The 21628-nt window shown below is 42.1% G+C and overlaps 1 protein-coding gene across 9 annotated transcripts in view; it reads left to right on the plus strand.

Moving 5' to 3' along the window:
• The window catches only part of LOC111966171 (membrane-associated guanylate kinase, WW and PDZ domain-containing protein 1-like), a 142790-nt gene that overhangs the window by 86489 nt on the left and 34673 nt on the right, over positions 1-21628 (plus strand). For all 9 annotated transcript variants that reach the window (XM_023990600.2, XM_023990591.2, XM_023990594.2 and 6 more), the window contains exon 12: positions 14255-14289. In XM_023990600.2, the coding sequence (XP_023846368.1) occupies positions 14255-14289 (35 nt within the window). The remainder of the gene's footprint in view (positions 1-14254; positions 14290-21628) is intronic.

Below are 21628 nucleotides of genomic sequence, written 5' to 3' on the forward strand. Positions count from 1 at the left end.
CCCTGACACAATATCATGATATCATTCTGCCACGAGGCCTATTTTTTTCAAACATTTAATTGGGAAGTTTTTTGTGGGGAAAGCCTTAGAAAACAGCACATTAAAGTTAAAAAGAATCCTAAGAGTGCCAGCTAAAGACTTACAGAAATCTCTGGAACATGTTAACATCTCTGATGAGTCTACGATACGTAAAACACTAAAACATTGCTGAAGTTTGCAAAAGTGACCTGGATGTTCCACAGCGCTACTGGCAAAATATTCTGTGGACAGATGAAACTACAGTTGAGTTGTTTGGAAGGAACACACAACACTGTGTGGAGAAAAAAGGCAACAGCACACCAACATCAAAACCTCATCCCAACTGTAAAGTATGGTGGAGGAAGCATAAGGTGCCCACAGTTAACTACCTGCTACTCAGGCCTAATGCTAGGATATGCATATTATGATTATATTTGGATAGAAAACACTCTGAAGTTTCTAAAACTGTTTGAATGATGTCTGTGAGTATAACAGAACTCATATGGGATTTGTAGTTTTTCAAATCATCTCCTTCGAATATTACAGTGGGATATTGCACTTCCTAAAGCTTCCACTAGATGTCAACAGTTTTTAGAACCTTGTGTGATGCTTCTACTGTGAAGAGGGGGGAATAAGGGCTCTTTGAGTTAGGGTCTGGCAGAGTGCCATGAGCTGACTATGCGCGTTCACGTGAGAGTTAGCTTTGCGTTAAAAACATCCTAAAGATTGATTCTATACATCATTTGACATGTTTCTACGGACCTGTAATGGAACTTTTGGACAATTTGGGACGGCCCAGTAGGAGGATCCGAACTTGAAAGCCGCCGCAGCCCAAGTAATAGCGGTGGATGGACAGCTACTTCCGGGGGTGAGTGACTGGCGATACCCCATTTCCAAATCAAGAATAACCTTTTTATCAGGTGTCACACCAACAGTGGGAACTTCGAGAGGTATTGTTGCTGCCCCGGCGGTACGTGGGAACGTTCATCAGCTGGCCCACACCCACCTGTTTGAGGCGCACCTGGGATTGGAGAAGACCCAGGAACGGATCGCCGCCCGGTTCCACTGGCACGTGATGAGGAGGACCATGGAAGACTACTGTCGCAGCTGCCCGGAGTGTCAACTCACGGCCCGAAAGCCCACTTCCGAAGCCCATTGTTCCCCCTACCGATCATCGGGGTGCCCTTTGAAGGCATCGCCATGGACATAGTGGGACCCCTGGTAAAAACAGCCCGAGGACACCGGTACATCCTGGTGATAGTAGATTATGCCACCCGGTATCCCGAGGCCATTCCACAACGGGCGGCTGTATCCAAGGGAATTGCCCGGGAGCTGTTCCACCTCTTTAGCCGGGTGGGCATCCCGAACGAGATCTTGACCGACCAAGGTACGGTGTTTATGAAAGTTGTGTGTCCTCCTGCAGATCAAGCAGATCCAGACCTCCATTTTTCACCCGCAGACGGATGGGCTCGTCGAGCGCTTTAGTAAAACGCTCAAACAGATGCTGCGGAAGGTCATCGAGCAGGACGGGAAGAACTGGGACCAGCTACTACCCCACCTAATGTTCTCAATCCGAGAAGTACCCCAATCCTCCACTGGGCTTTCCCCGTTCAAACTCCTCTACGGGAGGCCACGCGGCCTACTGGACCTCGCAAGGAGGTGTGGGAAGCCCAACCGACCCCATTACGCAGCGTGGTAGAGCACATGAAGGCGATAAGGGAGCGGATGACAGACATATGGAGAAGGCCCAACGCGCCCAAGCCCAGGTCTACAATCGGGGAGCCCAGCCCCCAGAATTCCAGGTGAGAGACAGGGTGCTGGTCCTAATCCCCACGGCCGAAAGTAAGTTCCTGGCAACATGGCACGGTAGGAGTGGTCGAGAAGATGGGACCTGTCAATTACCGCGTACGTCAACCGGGGAGACAGAAACCTCAGAAGTGCACGAGAGGACAGTCTTGGCCGTGTACATCACTGGGAACGAACTCCCTGCCATTCAGGACCTCTGTACCAGGCGGTGTCAGAGGAAGGCTCTAAAAATTGTCAAAGACTCCAGCCACCCAAGTCATAGACTGTTCTCTCTGCTACTGCCCAGCAAGCGGTACCGGAGTGCCACGTCTGTGACCAAAAGGCACCTGAACAGCTTCTACCCCCAAGCCCAATCAAAAGCCTCCCGGACAATTTACATTGACCCCCTTTATTATTTATTTGTTTATTTATTTATCTTAATTGTTTTTGCGCTGACTCCCTTGCAATGGCTATATGCACACTCACTGAAATCTACCCAATGTCACAATCGTTATATGGTGGAAGAGAGGAGGACCAAGGTGCAGCGTGATAACAATACATCTTCTTTTAATAAAGTGAAACGAAGAACACTATACAAATTAACAAAACAACAAACGAACGAACGTGACGCTATATACAAATAGTGCTGACACAAACACTACAACATAGACAATCACCCACGAACTACCTAATGAATATGGCTGCCTAAATATGGTTCCCAATCAGAGACAACGAGACACTGTCTCTAATTGAGAAACCAATCTAGGCAACCATAGACATACATACACCTAGACTAGACACTGCCCCATAAACATACAAAACTCCTAGACAATACAAAACACATACATCCCCCATGTCACATCCTGACTAACTAAAATAATAAAGAAAACAAAGATAACTAAGGCCAGGGCGTGACACCCAAACACTCACATTTATTACAGTGACACTCCAACACAAGTCGGAAGTTTACATACACCTAGGTTGGAGGCATTAAAACTTGTTTTTCAACCACTCCACAAATTTCTGTTAAGAAACTATAGTTTTGGCAAGTCGGTTAGGACATCTACTTTGTGCATGACACAAGTCATTTTTCAACAACTGTTAACAGACAGATTATTTCACTTAGAGTTGTCACGCCCTGACCATAGAGAGCCTTTTATTCTCTATGTTGGTTAGGTCAGGGTGTGACTAGGGTGGGTTATCTAGGTTGTTTTATGTCTATGTTGGCCTGGTATGGTTCCCAATCAGAGGCAGCTGTTTATCGTTGTCTCTGATTGGGGATCAAATATAGGCATCCATTTCCCACAGTTTTTTTGTGGGATCGTGTTTTGAGTCAGTGCATGTGGCACCTCTGTACTGCACGGTCGATGTTGGTTTCTTGTTTTGTTTTTAAGTTTCACAAAAATAAAAGATGTGGAACTCAGAGCACGCTGCGCCTTGGTCCGTTTATTCTACAGACGATCATAACAAGAATTCACTGCATCACAATTCCAGTGGGTCAGAAGTTACTTCACTAAGTTGACTGTGACTTTTAAACAGCTTGGAAAATTCCAGGAAATTATGTAAAGGCTTTAGAAGCTTCTGATTGGCTAATTGACATAATTTGAGTCAATTGGAGGTGTACCTGTGGATGTATTGCAAGGCCTACCTTCAAACTCAGTTCCTCTTTGCTTGACATCATCGGAAAATCAAAAGAAATCAGCCAATCAGCCCCAAAAAATTGTAGACCTCCACAAGTCTGGTTCATCCTTAGGTGCAATTTCCAAAAGCCTGAAGGTACCATGTTCATCTGTAAAAACAATAGCATGCAGTATAAACACCATGGGACCACGCAGCTGTCATACCGCTCAGGAAGGAGACGCGTTCTGTCTCCTAGAGATGAACGTACCTTCGTGCGAAAGTGCAAATCAATCCCAGAACAACAGCAAAGGACCTTGTGAAGATGCTGGAGGAAACAGGTACAAAAGTAACAATATCCACAGTAAAACGAGTCCTATATCGACATAACCTGAGAGGCCGCTCAGCAAGAAAGAAGCCACTGCTCCAAAACCGCCATAAAAATTCCAGACTACGGTTTGCAACTGCACATGGGGACAAAGATCGTACTTTTTGGAGAAATTTCTTCAGGTCTGAAAAATATAAACTGTTTGGCCAAAATGACCATTATGTTTGGAGGAAAAAGGGGAGGCTTGCAAGCCGAATAACACCACCACACGTGAATCACGGGGGTGGCAGCATCATGTTGTGGGAGTGCTTTGCTGCAGGAGGGACTTGTTCACTTCACAAAATAGATGGCATCATGAGGTAGGAAAATTATGTGGATATATTGAATCAACATCTCAAGACATCAGTCAGGAAGTTAAAGCTTGGTCACAAATGGGTCTTCAAATGGACAATGACCCCAAGCATACTTCCAAAGTTGTGGCAAAATGGCTTAAGGACAACAAAGTCAAGGTATTGGAGTGGCCATCACAAAGCCCTGACCACAATCCTATAGAGAATTTGTGGGCAGAACTGAAAAAGTGTGTGCAAGCAAGGAGGCCTACAAACCTGACTCAGTTACACCAGCTCTGTCAGGAGGAATAGGCCAAAATTAACCCAACTTATTGTGGGAAGCTTGTGGAAGGCTAGCCAAAAATTTGACCCAAGTTAAACAATTTAAATGCAATGCTACCAAATACTAATTGAATGTATGTAAACTTCTGACCCACTGGGAATATGATGAAAGACATAAAAGCTGAAATAAATCATTCTTTCTACTATTATTCTGACATTTCATATTATTAAAATAAAGTGGTGATCCTAACTGACCTAAGAAAGGGAATCTTTACTATGATTACATGTCAGTAATTGTAAAAAACAGATTTTGAATGTATTTGGCTAACGTTTATGTAAACTTCCGACTTCAACTGTACGTTCATACATCCAAAACAACACACAACACACACACACACACACACACACACACACACACACACACACACACACACACACACACACACACACACACACCACACACACACACACACACACACAAATGAATATTCACACCACACTCACACATAGACACATTTTCACACTTCACATGTGCTGCTGCTACTCTGTTTATTATATATCCTGATTGCCTAGTCACTTTTACCCCTGCACATTGACTCGGTACTGTACTGCTTGCGTATACCCTCGTTCTTGTTTTTATTGTGTTGCTATTTCCTTTTTTATTGATTAACTATTTTCTTACTTTTTAACTCTGCATTGTTGGGAATGGGCTGTAAAGTCTACACATGTTGTATTCGGCACATGTGACCAATACAATTAGATGTGATTTGATCTGTGAGTCATCAATCTGTTCTGAGAGTGAGTGAGATGACTGAAAGCACAATGTCACAAGAAACATACAAGAGATGTTGCATCATGGCGTCAAATCAATACCTTCACAACCAGCAGTTGTGAAGGTATGCAGACAACAGCCATACATCCAGCATCCTCTATCACTTGGTCTGTTTGAGTAGAAGACTCTGGTTTGGATGCTGAACGTCTCTATAAAACGACTGCTAAGATAGCTGTCTTACCTTGTCAAAAAGAGCCGTTAGCATTATTAGAGATGTGCCATGTCATGGTCATCCCTAAACATTGCCAGAGAACTGTTTATGATAATACAACACCTTCAGCATTATTAGAGATGTGCCATGATGTCATAGTCATCCCTAAACATTGCCAAGAACTGTTTATGATGATACAACACCTTCAGCATTATTAGAGATGTGCCATGATGTCATAGTCATCCCTAAACATTGTCAGAGAAACTTTTATGATGATAAAACACCTTCAGCATTATTAGAGATGTGCCATGATGTCATAGTCATCCTAAACATGCAGAGAATGTTTATGATGATACAACACTCAGCATTATTAGAGATGTGCCATGATGTCATAGTCATCCCTAAACATTGCCAGAAATTTTATGATGATACAACATTCAGCATTATTAGAGATGTGCCATGATGTCGTGTCATCCCTAAACATTGCCAAAGAACTGTTTATGATGACACAACACTCAGCATTATTAGAGATGTGCCATGATGTCATAGTCATCCTAAACATTGCCAGAAACTGTTTATGATGATACAACACTCAGCATTATTAGAGATGTGCCATGATGTCATAGTCATCCCTAAACATTGCAGAAAACTGTTTATGATGATACAACACTTCAGCATTATTAGAGATGTGCCATGTGTCATAGTCATCCCTAAACATTGCCAGAAACATGTTTATGATGATACAACACTTCAGCATTATTAGAGATGTGCCATGATGTCATAGTCATCCCTAAACATTGCCAGAGAACTGTTTATGATGATACAACACTTCAGCATTATTAGAGATGTCCATGATGTCATAGTCATCCCTAAACATTGCCAGAAATTTTTTATGATGATACAACATTCAGCATTATTAGAGAGTGCCATGATGTCATAGTCATCCCTAAACATTGCCAGAAATCAGTTTATGTTTATGATGATACACAACTTCAGATGATTGCCATGATGTCATAGTCTCCCTAAACATAGTCAGAAACTGTTTATGATGATACAACCTTCAGCATATTAGAGATGTGCCATGATGTCATAGTCATCCCTAAACATTGCCAGAAGTGGTGTTTATGATGAAACAACAGTTCATCATTTATCCTTAATGCCCCAGCGGGACAGGAGTTTTCTGCAAAATAGAGTCTGTTAAATGTAAAATGTGTTTGTTTATGGAGGAGAGAAGCTCACGTAGACACTTCGTGAATGGTTTATCCGTAAGGGGTTCTGTTTTGCTGGCTACGCAGTAACAAATTTAAATGAATGCGAATTGTCTAGCTGTAAAATGTGTTTTGTCAATACATCAATACGTGCCACAATAGAATGTATCTGAGTTTAATTGAATGTTGGCTTGGATGTAGGACATCCCAATGAATGGGCCTCCTAATTTTCTATGACGAAGCCAAAGAATAATATCACGAGAGGGAGAGGGAGAACGTTTTGGATAAACATACATCCTCTCAACCTCTCCCACCCTTACCTCTCCTCCTTTCCTCCATCAAACCCTTCTACCCACAATATTTCTCGTCCCCCTCCCCTACTCTCTCCTGGAGAGGTAAGTCGTACATATCCTCCATCTTGCCTTTGTTGCCAWGACAATGCTTCGCAGCACCTCTGGAGGAACTGTCCACCGGGTGATGATGGATCACAAGATCACTGTACTGACAGGCAGGGAGGGAGAGAGAGGAGATAAATGGGTAGAAGAAAAGAGATGAGGGCTAAATCAAGAAAATAGGAAGAGATGGCGAGGTGTATAGAAAGAGAACGTGGGGATGTACTGTATAAAGGAAGGAAGAGTGGCAAAGAGACTGAAGTAGGGACTAAAATTGTAAAGAGAAGTTTAGCCAAACAAAAGAGGACAGTTGAGAATGGCCATTGCTGAGAACATAGCCAAGGCTGCAGCCTGATCCGAGCATAGAAACAGCAAGCTGCTATTGTTCCACTCTGAAAGAATACATGTCATGTACCCACACGCATATACACCCCCCCCCCACACACACACTCAAAAGTTGACTCTCACATCCCCACTTACACACGCATAATCAAACACACATTTTTGCAAATCTTAAACCAATGCTGACATAGTACATATATGATTTTGAAATCATCAATTCCATTACATCTGTGTTTGACATGAAAAGAGGAAGAGGGTTTCTGCACACACAGACAGACACACACACACACAGTTTGTTACAGACGGCCAGGACATATTTTCAAGGCCTGATGAAATATAGAACCACCCCCCAATCCTAAACACTGTAACATACACACTCACACACACACACACACACACACACACACACACGCACAAACCCATCAGCATATGCACGTGTTGTCATATGTCAATATGCATACATTCTCACACATATGGATGCATGCACACACACGCCCACACACACACACACACACACACTTTCTCCCCATAATCTTGCCATTTAATAGCTGTTTCTATCCAGTCTGCTGGCTGGGTCTGACACTTGAAACAGACCCAAGGAGTCCCTCTCTGAGCTATGTAAAAGCTCAACTCACAGGCTACACTGCTCTTTCACTCCAACGCGGTTTTTACTTCCCTTCACAGTATAATAACAATGACCAGGCCCTCTTAGTCATTCAGGCAGCATGGTCTGCTTAGTATTCATAAGACTGGGCCTTTTAAGCCTGTGTTGCATCCATAGTGATCAGTCCAGAGGCCTTTAAAAGGAGCAACGGGCCAACGGATTCATGGTTCCGTTTTAGAGTTTTGGAATTGCCCCTGTATCATATGTATGTGTCTTTTTCACACGTTGCTGTGTGTGTGTGTGTCACACATGCACTGTATGCATGTGCATCTACACATGTGTGAATGGCCATGCGTGAAAGCAGCAATGTGCGTTTCCCTCCTTCAATATGTGACAGTCAATCTCCTATCGTTCCTTGTGTATGAATGGATCGCAACATAACCTGGGCATTCATCCCGATTTAACACACAGTGGCAGCAAGGACAGAACGGAGATAGGTGTACATCAATATCACAGTGCTGGAACTACTGTAACACAGTGAGGCGCTGAACGACGCTTTGCTTTAACATGCATTAGTACAATATGTAAATGTGCTGCTTTAGCTGATACAAGCTGGCTGACTGCAGAGCAGGGGTCAAGTCCATTTCAATTCATTTCAATGTCATAGTGGGGATTCAATTCACATTGAGAAATMCACCAGATTATTTACTATTTGTTTGTTTTTCAATTTGATGTGTACGTAAAGTGCAATGCTAYCTTGGTCCCAGATCTGTATGTACTTCAGCTGCAGATATATATTTGAGTGGCGTTAAGTAACCCAGCGAGAACGTAACAGCCACACCACTAATACACCTGATCTTAATGAGTGCTTGTTTCCTTTGAAATGGGGTCTGTTTGAATACACTAGCTTCGTACGCATGAAAACACATTGCATGCTAGCTCCATCCAGATGGTGCAGTGGACTAGTTCCATGGACAGAGAACGGAAGATTATAGGTTTGAATCTCACTAGATATGATGATTCAATATTTTTTTATACCTTTATTTAACTAGGCAAGTCAGTTAAGAACAAATTCTKATTTTCAATGACAGCCAGTGGGTTGACTGCCTTGTTCAGGGGCAGAACGACATATTTGTACCTTGTCAGCGCAGGAATTTGAACTTGCAACCTTTCGGTTACTAGCCCAACACTCTAACCACTATGCTACCCTGCCACCCTCATGCCTAAGGAAATTAAATTCCATGTGTCCTATCTGTGCTTGGAGTAAAAAAATGTTTTACCAAAAAATAACCTAGCAGTGTTATTGAAACATTCATTGAAAGTTTTAAGGAAGTTATACAAACCAAATTATAATAAGTGTACTACATTACGTATTGGACCACAAAAAAAAAAAATTTTTACATTACCATGTAGTTTACCAATAAAATGGTCTGATGGTGACGTGGACATACTCAGTATACATATCCAGAAATAAATAAATGATCTCCAATAAATTCTGATAGAAAGTTAGCAAAATAGATACGCTCTTGCTACCATYGAAAGGAAAATACATGTCTATTTGTGGAAAAATCACCTTGATTAACTCTTTAGTCATATCCCAGTTTACCTATTTGCTGATGGTCTTGCCTACACCTATCTTACAGTTATTTAAATTATATTAGAAAAAAAGTATTACATTTTATTTGGAATGGCAAGCCAGACTAAATTAAACTGGCATATTTATATAATGTATATGAATTCGGAGGGKAGAAATCATTACATATTAAAGCATTAGAKCTCTCACTAAAGCTTCAGTTGCACAAAAGTTATACTTAAATCGTAACTAGTTCTCTTTCAAATTAATAAGAATGTCTCACCCCATATTCAAGAATGGCCATTTTCCCTTTATTCAGATTATAACCTCGCACTTTCAGTTAATATCTCAAATATTGCTKTTTTTAAAATAAGCCATAGAAAGTTGGTTGCAATTTCAATTTAATCCACCAGAAAAAAACAGAACAAATAATACAACAAATATTGTGGTTAAACTCAAATATACTATTAGATAAAAAATTTTTTTAAAATATTATTTTTTATTTTTCTTAAATAGGTATAATCTTTGTAAATGATATCATAAATAGGACTGGTGGAGTTATGTCAAACATGCAGCTAACAAAAATATATGGAAATGTCTGCTCTACCCAAAATTACAACCAACTAATTGCAGCATTACCGCAAAAATGGGAAAAGGTAGGGAACTTTACTGTCCGCCCTGCATTATATACCATAATTGGTTAAAGAAAATGGTGATAAATTAAAAAGTATACCAGTTTCATTTAAGGACAAAAAAAATTACAGCTGTGCCATATAGATTGCAAAATAGTTGGAAAGAGATTTTCAACGTACCGATTCCATGGCACATACGCGACATACTGATACGCAAAACAACACCGGATTCAAAACTTTGAATTTTTCAATTTAAATTATTAAACAAAATTCTTGCAACCAATAGAATGTTATATATATGGTGGATACAACCTTCCCAGCTCTGCAGATGTTGCTGCCAAGAGACAGATTCATTAGATCATTTGTTTTGGTATTGTTCATATGTAGCTTGTTTTTGGTCACAGGTCTAGGAATCAATGAAGAATTGCAACATTTACCTGGAGCTAACTCTGCAAATAGCACTACTGGGTGATCTGAAAAGTCAATTGATCAATAATACAATAATACTTTAAGCAAACAAATATATTTTTGATTTACAATCTGTAGAAATTATGAGAATAGAAAGGTTCAGATTTTTTGTGAAACATCACAGCACAGTTGAGAAGTATATGGCAAATGTAAATCCAATATGAATGGTGTTAATAGATAGATGGGAGGGGTTGAATGGACCTGAAGGTTGGGAATAAAAACAACTAATAACTACAAGATAACTAATGTAAAACATACTGTGTCTGTAAAACGTATATAGATTCAGAACATTTGTGAAAGAAATAGATGGATAGGTTGAGGTTAAAAGAAGGACAGGAGTAAAAGCAAACAAAATATAACTATTGTAAAATAGACAGTGCAAAATGTATATAGTATGTTTAAGCTGGAAGTGGAATCTAAGCGTTACTCCAATTATTTATGTATGTATGTATGTATGTATGTATGTATGTATGTATGTATGTATGTATGTACAAACGTACCTACCTACCTACCTACCTACCTACCAGTCAAAAGTTTGGACACACCTACTCATTCAAGGGTTTTTCTTTATTTTTACTATTTTTGAAATTGTAGAATAATAGTGAAGACATCACAACTATGAACTAACACATATGGAATCATGTAGTAACCAAAAAAGTGTTAAACAAATTAAAATATTTTTTTGATTCTTCAAAGTAGCCACCTTTGATGACAGCTTTGCACACTCTTTGAATTCTCTCAACCAGCTTCAGCTGGAATGCTTTTCCAACAGTCTTGAAGGAGTTCCCACATATGCTGAGCACTTGTTGGCTGTTTTTCCTTCACTTTGTAGTCCAACTCATCCCAAACCATCTCAATTGGGTTGAGGTCGAGTGTTTGTCGAGGCCAGGTCATCTGATGCAGCACTCCATCACTCTCTTTCTTGGTCAAACAGCCCTTACACAGCCTGGAGGTGTGTTGGGTCATTGTCCTGTTGGAAAACAAAACAAAGGACAGATTTCCACTGGTTTAATGTCCATTGCTCTTGTTCCTTGGCCCAAGCAAGTCTCTTCTTCTTACTGGTGTCCTATAGTAGTGGTTTCTTTGCAGCAATTTGACCATGAAGGCCTGATTGACACAGCCTTCCTTTCCTGTGGCGGTCCTCGTGAGAGCCAGTTTCATCATAGCGCTTTAGGGACTACACTTGAAGAAACTTTCAAAGTTCTTGAAATGTTCCATATTGACTGACCTTCATGTCTTACAGTAATGATGGACTGTCATTTCTCTTTGCTTAATTAAGCTGTTCTTGCCATAATATGGACTTGGTCTTTTTCCAAAAAGGGCTATTTTCTGTATACAACCCCTACCTTGTCAGAAGCATTAAGAAAGAAAGAGATTACACAAATTAACTTTTAACAAGGTACACCTGTTAATTTAAATGCATTACAGGTGAATACCTTATGAAGCTGGTTGCGAGAATGCCAAGAGTGTGCAAAGCTGTCATCAAGGCAAAGGGTGGCTACTTCGAAGAATATCAAATTTAAAATATATTTTGATTTGTTTTGGTTACTACGTGACTCCATATGTGTTCTACAATGTAGAAAATGGAATGAGTAGATGGAATGAGTAGATGTGCAAACTTGTGTCCAGACTGGTACAGACTGGTACTTTATTATGGCGGCCGGTAGCCTAATGGTTAGAGCATTGGGCCAGTAACTGAAAGGTTTCTGTATTGAATCCCCGAGCTGACAAGGTAAAAATCTGTCGTTCTGCCCCTGAGCAAGGCAGTTAACCCACTGTTCCCCYGGCGCCGAAGACGTGGATGTTGATTAAGTCTTCGATTCAGAGGGGTTGGGTTAAATGAGGAAGACATGTTTCAGTTGAAGGCATTCAGTTGTACAACTGACTAGGTATAACTCCTTTCTCCATATATATTTGCAAAAAATACATATGGGGAATTGGAAGTGTTGCAGACAATTACATTAATCTATCTGCAATATTAAAAACGAACAAAAAAACAAAGTAAAACATTTTCAAAAAAGTTTTTAACCTTAAGGATTTTCGCCGATGCAGCAGAATGGGTAAAGAAAGAGCAGGAGATGGATGCTCTTCTATCATGTGTTCACGTTGGCGGAATGTTGCATGGATGTTTGCACTGTTTCCCAAATGTTCCATTGATGTTTGCATTGTGTTTTCTTTGTGCTGGGTCGCGGGGATAGTGACAGCCTGAGGGTATGTATGCATCGGCCACACGTGAAACTTAAATCAGTTTAAGATTAAAGTGTAGGAGTGGCTTCATCTAAGYTGGATGAGATGTAGGGAGGGACGCCGAGCTCAGGTACTATAGATGAAGATGCCTCAGGGATCAAATACTCATAAGGGGGTATTAATAATACCTTCTCTAGAAGGTACAGATGCAGTATGCTGCCTTACTGTTAAACCGAAAGTGCTGCTGTTGTTTGATAACTACCTTCTAGAGGTGTCAAGCTCTTCCACAGGTTGAACGCATTGTCAAACACCCTCATTACAGTTTCCTATCTCGTTAATATACCGTTTTTTTTTCTCTCCAAATGGTAAAAACATTGTCTGTTGAATTGATACAAAAAAAAAAAGGGAGTGAGGGAGAATAGAGAGCTTATCGGTCTCTGTGTTGCTCTGGCAGTACTTGTTGTCATGGATTCCGTACCAGTTGTTTGAAACAGGTTGATGATTTTATCAGTTGATTTGATAACATCATTTTCTGTTTCACAGAAACGCTGTATTAATAGATATCGTTAGTGTGGGAGGTTTGAAATAAGATGTTAACTTTAAATGTAAATTATTATTATTGTTATTATTCATCCCTTTACTTCTTGCATGTCTTGTATTGTGTGGTATCCCTAGACAATTGACTCCCTGTGTGAATATTTCATTAGTAGAGAAGGGTCGGAGGAGAGGTAAGAGAGAGAGGTGGTGGGGGGGCAGCAAGCAAACAGCACCATGCAAGGAAAAGGAGGAGGAAGGCATAGGGAAACAAAATCTGCTTTTCAATGTGCGAGTGTTGAGCAGAGGAGCTGCTGCCTGCTGTAGATTAACACACAGAGAGACGTTCAGAAGATGCTCTCAGTGAGAGGGGAGCTGACGCTGGGCTTTCATATCATGCTCAAGCTCCTGGACTCCTTCTCTGCCGGTAATAGTTGAAATTCTGCCTGCAGAGCGCTCTGTCTTGCCGACCCGCCGAGGTTGAGCCGATTGGCCACCCAGTTGCGCTTGCTATTGTTTGGTGGTTTAATCGCTCTGTGGCTCAGTGTTCTCTCTCTCTCTCTCTCTGTGGATCGGTGGATGGGAGCAACCCTCTGCAGCTGTAGCATCAGTCAGTGAGCCTCACTAATGCAGATAGATCAATAGCTCTTGTCCTAATAGCAGGCGAGAGAGAGAGAGAYGGCGGGTGAGAGAGAGCAGAGCAGAGATCGCTGTGGCTAACGCTCAATGTAGCGCAGTGGCACTTGTAGAAAGAGGGAATGAGTGAGAAGAAGAGCGAGTAAGAGCCGGACTAGCTCTACTTTTCTCCGCAGCAGGACCCGTCGTCCATCACTCAATCCTTGCGTCCCTCCGTCCGTCCGTCCTTCCTGGGAAGTGGTTGTTTTTGCTCTGGGTGGGGTGGGGGAGGTGGGGGAGTTACAAAGTAACACTGGTCATTGATACTCTCTCTGTCTCTCTGCCGCTGCTTTGCAGGAGTGGTGCCTGCCAAGAGGAGCCCCAAGCTGGTGGTGAGTACACCACAACTCTCTTCTCCTTCATCTCCTCCCGTCTGCATTTGTTTGTGTTATTCCCCCCGTGCATGCCCACTTCCTACTGGATGGATGTGGGGGCTATTTAAAGAACAAAAGATATGGAGATAAGGAAGACAGGATTCTAATCTTTCCTTTTTCCGTCTTTCTTTCTCTCCCTACCCCCTTCCTTCCCTCCGTCTCTCCCATGCTGTCATACTTTGAGTGATTTAAGGGTAGCCTGGGTGCCCTGATTGAGTCATTGTAATGGTGGCCAGCTGGTAGGGAGGGCACAGGGTCACGGATGAGGGGAAAGAAGGATGAGGGGAGAGAACCACAGATGAGAGGAGAGAGGGATGGGAGCGATGAAAGAGGAGAGAGGGGCTGTCTTATAGCAGTGGCTCATGTGAGCTCACAGAAACTAGTTGAAATGCACAGAGCCAAGGCTGAGGGGAAAAGAGATGAGCAATACAAAAGGTATCGATAGAGTGAAGAGGAGAGATGAACAAATGATGATGGAATAAGGGAGAGAACTGAAGGGAATGTTGGAGCCATTCTATGGGACTGACTCACATGCTTGATCCCACAGCTACAATAGACAGAGAGGAAGAGAGACAGACTAGCTACCTCAGAACTGGAGCGGTGGGATGGTCTCTCCAGGGACAATCACTTTATTCTGAGGTTCAAAGAGCCATCCTCTCCTCATCTTAACGACTCATCTTAACCTGATGAGAAATCAATACTGGCTATTAGGAGACTCCATCACCGCTGTAAATGACACACCCATAGCATCCCCTGGAGCCTCGTCCAGAGGGTAAAGTTGCCACCCAAAAACTGATCTGAGGTCAGTTTTGTGTTCTGCCCACCTATGCTCCTGAGACCGAGCAATTCATTTTTGTCCATTCYTTTTTTGGTCCGTATCTCTAAGGCCATACATGCCAGTGTGTTAGGATGTCCTGTTGTACCTTTGAGCGGACATTTTGGTATTTTCAATGATATCATATGTGTGGGGGTGTTACCTTGTTATTTCTTTCTTTCTGGTTCTTAAAAATGTCCGCCATCACKATTAGTACATTTTGTGGTAAGTGTGTGTAATTGTGTAATTTATCATTTTTTGTGAGTTTGATATTCAAAATGTTTCTAATAGATACATTTCTCACATTTGCCAAACAAAAGACCTGGAAAATGATAAACATTTCCCTCAATGTTGCACTAATGCAATTCCACGAAATACACATGTGGAGCAGCAGATTGGCCKAAAAAATMWAATAGTTCATTATCCAAACAGGTTGTCAGATGGAAGCCTATAACCTAGAGTATTTACTTCACACAAAGTTGTCATAAATTCAAAGCACATACGTAATAGACACTGACAGCCTGCACAGGAGACCTGAATGCAGTTTAGAYCTCTCATCAGAACTGAAAATTCCATCCCGGTCTGTCCCAATCCCAGTGGGCTGAACCCCGTACCCAGGCCTGGTCCGACATCACAGAAATGAAATTAGCCCGAACCCGAAAAAAAGCCAGATTTCTAGAAACGGTAGTATGTTGATTTAAACCGGTGTTGAGAATAACAAGGTGAAGGCGGGGCAGCAGCGAAGTGAGGATATGAAGAAACAGCCATTGGACCTAGGAAAAGCACATGGAGGAAAACTCACCTTAGTTATGATCAACTGAATGACGAAAATATTGGAATAAAGTAGGCTAATGCAATTGAAGGCATGTATCAAATTCTTGCTTATACTGAAACTCCCAAAGTCAAATACAACCATTACAGTATACGGATTTCATGAAATCATCGTGTGGTCACCTAGATGATCATTTTAGCACTGTTTTGATCGCGCTGCTTTGAGCCAAGCGTGGGATGACTCGTCTAGATAAATCACTGAATCTTCGTTTGGATATTTGGTAACAATCAGGCTAGGAAATGTTAGCTAAGTTGAGGTGAATGCTAATGATCATCTTTATTCTTGTTTGCTCATATATTAGCTGATCAGAACATTTTGCTAGCACATTATACAAGTGGATTTTTCTCATCAATCACATAGCAGCCTGGCCTACTCCCGACCAAAAGCATGTGACTTYGTGATAATCAATCAATGTGATTTTGTTTCACAGAATCTCTGTCTGTATATTTGGTAATTTGATCTATGGCTGGACAAGTGGAAGTGGTAGCTCATTCATTAATTTGCTCATCTATCACCGATTAGAAACATTTATCATGCAATAATGTAGCCGAAATCAAGTGTACTGTGTATTGACTCACGTAGTGTAGCCTTACTGTATATTACCTTATGTTGAGCCTCGGCTATTTTCCTGCATTCCCAGTCCCACTGAAACCCAAAATCGTGACTCCTGTCTTGTGTGGAAATTCCTAACTTTATTCTGTAATCCAAAGGTTGCATTATCAAAGCACGTCTCACCTATGCATATCAAAATACCGTTAGAACATTTCCCCCCGCTTCTCTGCACTGTCTCATTTTGTAGAAGGGCGCCGGAGGGGATGGCTGACGTTTTACGTGCTCCTAACCAACGGCTATTTTGTTAGTTTTTTWGCATTGTTTGTAWCTTATTTTTTAAACTTATTTTGTACATAATGTTGCTGCTACCGTCTCTTCTGATCTAAAATAACTTCTGGACATCAGAACAGCGATTGSTCACTTTGAACTGGAAGAATAGTCATGAATTCCCCCGGAACTGCGGCTCATTCCGTTCACCAGCTCCGGAGGTCTACGTCACCGGCCTTCTAGGAGTCACTGAACTGGTTCATCACCACCAACCCCAAACTGTCTTGTCTCATTACGCACACCTGATCCCCCCCCCCCGCGCCTGTCTTCTATCATTATACAACGTGACAAGAATAATCTTTCCTTAACGAGTCTGACGGGAAGGATATACTGCAGGAACGGGCCCAAATCCCTGGCATTTGCGTTAAGTAAAGATGGAGAAAAAGGGGGCGGAGGGTTGGGCTGCCTTCTGAGAATTTGTAGGCAAGTGAGTAAACTCCCACTGCCATCCGTTCTATTGGCCGACGTGCAATCATTGGAAAATTAAATGGATGACCTACGATCAAGATAAAACTACCAACGGGACATTAAAAACTGTAATATCTTATGTTTCACCGAGTTGTGGCTGAACGACGACATGGATAATATAGAGATGGCGGGATTTTCCATGCACCGGCAGAACAGAGAAGCTACGTCTGGTATGATGAGGGGTGGGGGTGTGTCTATTTGTCAGTAAGAGCTGGTGCGCAATGTCTAATATTAAAGTAGTCTCGAGGTATTGCTCGCCTGAAGTAGAGTACCTTATGATAAGCTGTAGACCACACTATCTACCAAAAGAGTTCACATCTATTTTATTCAGAGCCGTCTATTTACCATCACAAACCGATGCCGGCACTAACACTGCACTCAACCAGCTGTATAAGGTCATAAGCAAACAAGAAAATTCTCATCCAGAAGTGACGCTCCTAGTGGCCGGGGACTTTAATGCAGGCAAACTTAAATCCATATTACCTAATTTCTACCAGCATGTCAAATATGCAACCAACTCTAGACCACCTTTACTCCACACACAGAGATGCATACAAAGCTCTCCCCGCCCTCCATTTGGCAAATCTGACCATAATTCTATCCTCCTGATGTCTGCTTACAAGCTAAAATTAAAGCAGGAAGTACCAGTGACTCGCTCAATACGGCGAGGTCAGAAGATGCGGATGCTACGCTACAGGACTGTTTTGCAAACACAGACTGGAATTTGTTCCAGGATTCATCTAATGGCATTGAGGAGAATATCACCTCAGTCAACGGCTTCATCAATAAGTGCATTGATGATGTCGTCCCAACAGTGACCGTACATACATATCCCAAACAGAAGTCATGGATTACAGGCAACATCCGCATCGAGCTAATGACTAGAGCTGCCGCTTTCAAAGATCGTGACACTAATCCGGACGATTATAAGAAATCCCGCTATGCTCTCAAACGAACCATCAAAAAGGCAAAGCGTCAATACAGGATTAAGATTGAATCCTACTACACTGGCTCTGACGCTCGTCAGATGTGGCAGGGCTTGAAAACTATTACAGACTACAAAGGGAAACCTAACCACGAGCTGCCCAGTGACGCGAGCCTGCCAGACAAGCTAAATGCCTTTTATGCTTGCTTCGAGGCAAGCAACACTGAAGCATGCATGAGAGCACCAGCTGTTCTGGACGACTGTGTGATAACTCTCTCGGTAGCCAATGTGAGCAAGACCTTTAAACAGGTCAACATTCATAAAGCTGCGGGGCCAGATGGATTACCAGGATGTGTACTCAAATCATTCGCCAACCAACTGGCAAGTCTCTTCACTGACATTTTCAACCTATCCCTGACCGAGTCTGTAATACCTACATGTTTAAAGCAGACCAACCATAGTTCTTGTGCCCAAGGAAGCAAAGGTAACCTGCCTAAATGATTACCGCCCCGTAGCACACGTCGGTAGCAATGAAGAGCTTTGAAAGGCTGGTCATGGCTCACATCAACAGCATCCTCCTCGATACCCTAGACCCGCCCCAACAGATCCACAGATAATGCAATATTAATTACACTCCACACTGCCCTTTCCTACTTGGACAAAAGGAACACCTATGTGAGAATGCTGTTCATTGACTACAGCTCAGCGTTCAACACCATAATGGCACAGAGCCCATCACTAAGCTAAGGACCCTGGGACTAAACACCTCCCTCTGCAACTGGATCCTGGACTTCCTTACAGGCCATCCCCGGGTGGTAAGGGTAGGCAACAACACGTCTGCTACAATGATCCTCAACATGGGGCCCATCAGGGGTGTGTGCTTTTTCTCTTCTTGTACTCCCTGTTCTCCCACGACTCCAACATAATCATTATGTTTTCTGACAACACAACAGCCTGATCACCGACAACAATGAGACAGCCTATAGGAAGGAGGTTAGAGACCCGGCAGTGTGGTGCCAGGGCAAAAATCTCTCTCTCAATGTGAGCAAGACAAAGGAGCTGATCGTGGACTACAGGAAAAGGCATCGACAGGGCTGTAGTGGAGCGGATCGAGAGTTAAGTTCCTTGGTGTCCACATCACCAACAAACTATAATGTTCCAAACACACCAAGACAGTGGTGAAGAAGGCATGGCAACACCTTTTCCCCCTCAAGAGACTGAAAAGATTTGGCATGGGTCCCCAGATCCTCAAAAAGTTCTACAGCTGCACCATCGAGAGCATCTTGACCGGATGTGTCACCACCTGGTATGGTAACTGCTCAGGATCTGACCGTAAGGCGCTACAGAGTGTACTGTGTGTGGCCCAGTACATCACTGGGGCCAAGCTTCCTGCCTGTACCTATATAGTAGGACCTATATAGTAGACTGTGTCAGAGGAAAGCCCAAAAAAGTCACTCAAGTCATAGACTGTTTTCTCTGCTACCGCACGGCAAGCGGTACCGGTGTGCCAAGTGTAGGACCAAAAGGCCCCTTAACAGCTTCTACCCCCAAGCTGAACAATTAATCAAAACTATTTACATCTATGCATAGTCACTTTACAAATTACCTCGACTAACCTCTGCCCCCGCACATTAACTCTGTACCGGTACCCCATGTATATAGACTCGTTATTGTTATTTTATTTGTAATTATTTTGTACTTTAGTTTATTTAGTAAATATTTTCTTAAATCTTTCTTAAACTGCACTGTTAAAACCTCTCTGGGATAGGCGGAACGCTTGCGTCCCACTTGGCCAATAAGCCAGGAAAATGTAGAGCGCCAAATTCAAAAACAAACTTTCATTAAATCACACATGTAAGATACCAAATTAAAGCTACACTCGTTGTGAATCCAGCCAACAAGTCAGATTTCAAAAAGGCTTTTCGGCGAAAGCATAAGATGCTATTATCTGATGATAGCACAACAGTAAACAAAGAGATTGTAGCATATTTCAACTCTGCAGGCGCAACACAAAACGCAGAAATAAAATATAAATCACGCATTACCTTTGACGAATTTCTTTTTTTGGCACTCCAATATGTCCCATAAACATCACAAATGGTCCTTTTGTTCAATTAATTCCGTCCATATATGTCCAAAATGTCAATTTATTTGGCGCGTTAAATCCAGAAAAAAACAGCTTCCAATTTGCGCAACGTCACTACAAAATATCTCAAAAATTACCTCTAAACTTTGCCAAAACATTTCAAACTACTTTTGTAATACAACTGAAGGTATTTGTAAACGTTAATAATCGATCAAATTGAAGACGGGTCTATCTGTTTTCAATACAGGAGGACAAAAAACTAACGATACTTTTCTAGTCTTGCGCAACTCTCAAACAGTACACATAACGTTACACTGATTCCAGATGGCCGTTCTTCTTCATTGCACAAAGGAATAACCTCAACCTATTTCCAAAGACTGGTGACATCCAGTGGAAGCGGTAGGAACTGCAAACAGGTTGATTAGAAATCTAGTATCCCAATAATTGAACAGACGGTGACCTCAAAAAAAAAAAATCTGAATGGTTAATCCTCGGGGTTTTGCCTGCTACATAAGTTCTGTGATACTCACAGACATGATTCAAATAGTTTGAGAAACTTCAGAGTGTTTTCTATCCAAATCTACTAATAATATGCATATCTTATATTCTGGGGATGAGTAGAAGGAAGTTGAAATTGGGCACGCTATTTATCTGTATAATCATCAACTCGATTTAGCCAAGTATTCTGTCATTCGTCATTGGAGGTTGTCTAGCAAGCTTAACAACTTTGGTCATTAGACTTTTTTTTGACTGCCTTACAACGTTTGTATGATTCGACAATGCTGACCTACTCGGGGTGTGCTCTGTGTCTTGAGCGTGCTCTGTGTCGGAGTGGCATATCAAGATGCTGATTTAACAACATGATCATTACACAGGTACACCTTGTGCTGGGGACAATAAAAGGCCACTGTAAAATGAGCAGTTTTGTCACACAACATAATGCCACAGAAGTCTCAAATTTTAAGGGAATGTGCAATTGGCATGCTGACTTCAGTAATGTCCCTCGGAGCTGTTGCCAGAGAATTGAACATTACATTCTCTACCATAAGCCGTTTCCAACGGACTTTTCGAGAATTTTGCAGTACTGTACGTCCAACCGGCCTCCCAACTGCAGACCACGTGTATGGCGTCGTGTGGGCAAGGGGTTTGCTGATGTCACGTTGTGAATAGAGTTCCCCATGGTGGGGTTATGGTATGGGCAGGCAACGAACACAATTGCATTTTATCGATGACAATTTGAATGCACAGAAATACTTTGACGAGATCCTGAGGACCATTGTGAGGCCCAGTTTT

The sequence above is a fragment of the Salvelinus sp. IW2-2015 genome, linkage group LG7, assembly GCF_002910315.2.
Source record: "Salvelinus sp. IW2-2015 linkage group LG7, ASM291031v2, whole genome shotgun sequence".
NCBI classification, from domain to species: domain Eukaryota; kingdom Metazoa; phylum Chordata; class Actinopteri; order Salmoniformes; family Salmonidae; genus Salvelinus; species Salvelinus sp. IW2-2015.